The following is a 4,302-nucleotide window of genomic DNA, read 5'->3' on the forward strand; positions in this document are numbered from 1 at the left end:
CTCTCTCTCTCTCGCTCTCTCTCTCTAAAATGTCAAATGTTTTCTATTACATAGAAATGTAATTATGTTCGCGATTTAATTACAAGTGAAAGGGTTGCTAAGGCATACATAAATAAATATAACACCTTTGTCATCATTTTCAGCTTGGATTGCATAAACGTGGCACATTTTTGCTGTGCAAAAGTTGAGATAATTCGCATTTGTTCTTGTTTTAAATGAAAGTTGACAGCAATTTGGAAGAGAAGCTCGACACACTCAAATAAATTGTAAACTGATTGAAGGGAAGATAAGCACAAAACAGTGAACAGGGAATCAAATAAGTAGATAATAATAATATAAAAATTATAATATAAAATTAATACAAGCACAGAACTAGGAAAAATTGTAATGAAAAATAATATATTAAATAATAGTATCCTCTAAAAACTGAAAAAATTAATAATTAAACATTTAAAATCTTAACCCTTATTAAAAAAAAAAAAAAAAAAAAAAAAAATCAATTAATTTCATTATAAATAATTTTATATTATAGAAAAAATGTATCTACAAAAATATAATTTAATAAAATAAATAAATAAATAATTTAATGTAAATAAATAAAAATAATTAGATAAACAAAATTTTGAAAAACTGATTAACATAAATATAAAAATATGTAGCCATATTTTATGGAGATATTTCATTTAATCTTTATTAATTTTATAGGCTTGCACAATATCAATGCTATCTTTTCATTCTTTGCCTCAGCGTACTTTTCTCTAAACGTCAAATTTTAGACTAACAAACTTGAAAGTATTTTGTTAAGTTTCATTCCGAGTGTTTATGAAGACGAAGCAATTAGTTTTCTTAGATATAAAAAGTAAACAAAAATTATTTTCCAGAATATGGATAAATGTCGCCCATATCTCGCTGTATTTTCCAAGCAAGGGCTGCCAAAGCTAGTGACAAATGTAAAAGATTATACAACGTAAGTGGAAAGCTCTAAAAAGCAATCTTTTGAAAACAGGTATGGTTTGAAATAGCCAGAACTATGCAGAATTTCTAGTCCTTTAGAGAACTATAGAACAGAAGACCCCACTGTCCGCCTAATAACTATAAATCCTAGCATATCAACATTTAGTCTTATCAAGCATATATATTTTTGAGCAACATAATAAGGTTATCCGATTTAACTATGCGGCTTGCCTATATATCAGTTCGTATGTCTGTTTGTATATCTGTCTCTCTGGCTAACAACTGCAAAGGATGTAGAAGAACTACAGAAGATCATTTAAGTTGCAGCAGTAATGAGGTAATCCAATATAATTAAACCTGCTTGTCTGCCTATATATCTGTTCTGTCTGTATACCTGACTATCCGCCTGTCACCCTGTCGATCTCACAGTCTCTTGCTCCGCCTGTCTCTCTGTCTGCCTAACAACAGCAAGGGATGTACAGATGATCATTCAAGTTGTTTATATGTATGCAGCAGTACTAATTTGGTATTTGTATTTGAGAAAATCGAAGCTGGAATGCTTGCAGCAGCAGAGAGTGTTCTCATTGGTCATTTGAAGGTCAACTGTAACGAGCTCTACCTGGCGACGGGCTCAATATTTGAGAGAGCTAGTGCTTGAGTAAAAATGGCCCTATATAAAGGGCAGCATCTGCAGCATTTTTTCAGTCGCCCAGGCCTGGTGGGGGTCAGTCGTAAAGTGAATTGAAGTGTGTGATCTTTCAGCTAAGCATTAAAGACTAGAGGAAGCACTTAGGGGAATTACTTAGAGGAAATACTCAGAAAGAGAAAGCAGAAGAAATACTTAAAAGGAAATACAGGAAATTCCTACCCGAAATAGACACACGGACAGGTCTTAATCGACTCAGCTCTTCGTTCTGATTAGGAATATATAAACTTTATAGCTTTAGTTTATGGTCTGTCACGCCTCCATCCTCCTTATATACATTTCAAAAAATCATACTAATATCCCATTTGCAATGGGTTCAGGGTATAAAAAGTCCTCCTATATTTTAGTTTATCTACTTGTGGATTATAAGCTATATATACAAAATGCATAGCATTTATTGACAACTCTTTTTGATCTCAGTGATCTTGAGCCAGAGCTGCACCTTATGGCAAAGGCATTCGCAGAATTTGATTCAGGCAGTATACAGTCCAAATTGTGCCCGAGAAAGTGCGGCGATGGATGGTGTACCAAAACGTGTGACGAGCTAACGGGGGCGCGTTTAAATGAAGAATTACCGTTATCACATGTCAAGAATCGATTGATGCCATTAATAATGAAACTGCGGCGTGGCGAGGATCCGGACACAATTGTGATGGTCGAGTTTCGCGAGTTCGCCTGCTCTGGCGCCTTGCTGGGCGCCCAATCGTTATTCTTTAGCAAATTGCGTGGCCACCCGGTGATCGATCTGCGGCGAGGCCCAATGTCGGCCAATACGTTTGAGCTGGTGTACAAGTGGATAGTGCAAAAGGATTTCGCCTTCAAGCCAGGCGATATGATGCGCGTTGTACGGGCTGCCAGCTTTCTGGAAATGAAGCATCTACTGAATTATTGCTACGGCCTGCTGGAACACGATCTATTTAAGGAATTTTGGGCGTTTAACCTCTTGAAGAAATCACGAAACTTTATTGAGCTATTTCAAATCAATCAAGTATTGGCTATTCGCATTTCAAAGGCAGCACTGATCATGCTCTGCAGCCAAGAGTTTTTGACCCTCAACGAGAATCAGATCTGTGCGATATGCGACTCCAGCTCGTTGGCAATCAATTCGGAGACCGAGGTGGGTTCAATGCAAATAACAAGCATCTCTAAAAATTTTTATTCTTTTTAGCTTCTGTATGGTGTCTTGCACTGGCTAAATTTAGACTGGCCCGCTCGACGGTCCTCCGTGGTGAAAGTGCTAAAGAATATGCGCTTCGCTTATCTGTCACCTACGATCCTATGCCAATTTACTGGCACGCTCTCCGCGGGGATCTTTTCCAACGTAATAAACGAGTTCAGGAGTCAGCCGGAAAGCAAACAGATACTCGAGGATGGCGTCTTCCATAGCACGTTGGTCATCACACTGAATGGGGATCCCAGGAAGCTGAAGGAGTTTCCCAATACCAAAAAGGAGATGTTGATGCCACGCCGCTGGATCACAGACGCCCGCTGTCCCTACCATCGATCCGTGACCCGACTATGCCCGAATATGCGTTACATCAGCTATGAGGAGTTCGCTGATTACTCTGTGACGCTGACGGAAACTGGTGCTGACTACGAGCAATATTTTGAGTACCCAGAGAATGAGGATCTCGGCGAAACTCCGTCGAATGCTTCTTTAATTTCGAAAGGAAGTATCAATGATTTGACTCCATCTACGTTGTCAGTCTGGAGCACTGATTCACTGTTTTATTGGGTCCGTTCCGAATGCAGTCAAAACTTTCAAATGGAAGACCATGAGATTACTACAATCGATTCTGGCAGAGGCGTTTCGACAAGCTCCTCAGCGACTTCCCAGGCAGATGTGGTGGTTGAGCACTTGGAAGAAAAGATTAACAAATATGAAACCCCGGAATTATGGGAAGAGTGGACGGATATTTTTAACGATGAAGACGCTTATAATATGAAGGAACTCAATACAATTAATTGAAAGCACTCGTACATTTTGCTCTTAAATGCATCAAAGCAATTCAAAACTAGGAATTCGGCTTAAGTTAGTTATCGCATTGAAGGGTGGGTGTAAAGGTACTAGGTGTTAAGTGTTGCGGCGCATGTCCTGACACCTGAGTGTGGCCACCTTAAACCTTAAACGCTGCTTGATACACACACACACACACACAGGAATAATACCTTCAGCACACATTCAACACTCGCCGGAACAAGTGCCCGCCACATGCGCCTCGTATATCAAAAAAGGTAAACGCGTTGAATTTTCCATTAAGTTGAAAAGCATTTTCGGCACACGTGGGCGTTGTTTTTTTTTTTTTTTTTTTTTTGAGCGTTGGCACATCATACATATTGGCAACTGTGGCGTATGCGTAATATTTTAGGTAAATAACAGGCGTCGAGTTTGGTTTCTAAGTGCCGCATGTAAACATAAAAAAAAAAAAAAAAAACGTACTTAGTCAGCATTTTGTTTATTGGCCCCCAAAAGCCAGAGAGAGCAACAAAAAAGAAAAGAGAGAAATCCAAAAAAAAGGTTTACAACTGAGGCGGCAATTGCAAGCAACACTTCGAGTCCCACACATGTGATATGCGTAATGCTGGAGCCTCTGTTTGCTCTGCCCAAACTCAATTAGCCAGTGAGCCCGAAAGGCCTCAAT

At 38.9% G+C, this 4,302-nt stretch overlaps 1 protein-coding gene across 1 annotated transcript; it reads left to right on the plus strand.

The window, feature by feature from the left end:
* Positions 1 to 774: 774 nt before the first annotated feature.
* LOC6580459 lies at positions 775 to 3,678 on the plus strand. Its single transcript, XM_002006261.4, has 3 exons — positions 775 to 967; positions 2,081 to 2,777; positions 2,829 to 3,678. The coding sequence occupies exons 1-3, from the start codon at positions 885 to 887 to the stop codon at positions 3,627 to 3,629; spliced, it is 1,581 nt and encodes a 526-aa protein (XP_002006297.2). The 5' UTR covers positions 775 to 884; the 3' UTR covers positions 3,630 to 3,678.
* Positions 3,679 to 4,302: the final 624 nt, after the last annotated feature.

The sequence above is a fragment of the Drosophila mojavensis genome, unplaced genomic scaffold, assembly GCF_018153725.1.
Source record: "Drosophila mojavensis isolate 15081-1352.22 unplaced genomic scaffold, ASM1815372v1 contig_81, whole genome shotgun sequence".
Classification (NCBI taxonomy): domain Eukaryota; kingdom Metazoa; phylum Arthropoda; class Insecta; order Diptera; family Drosophilidae; genus Drosophila; species Drosophila mojavensis.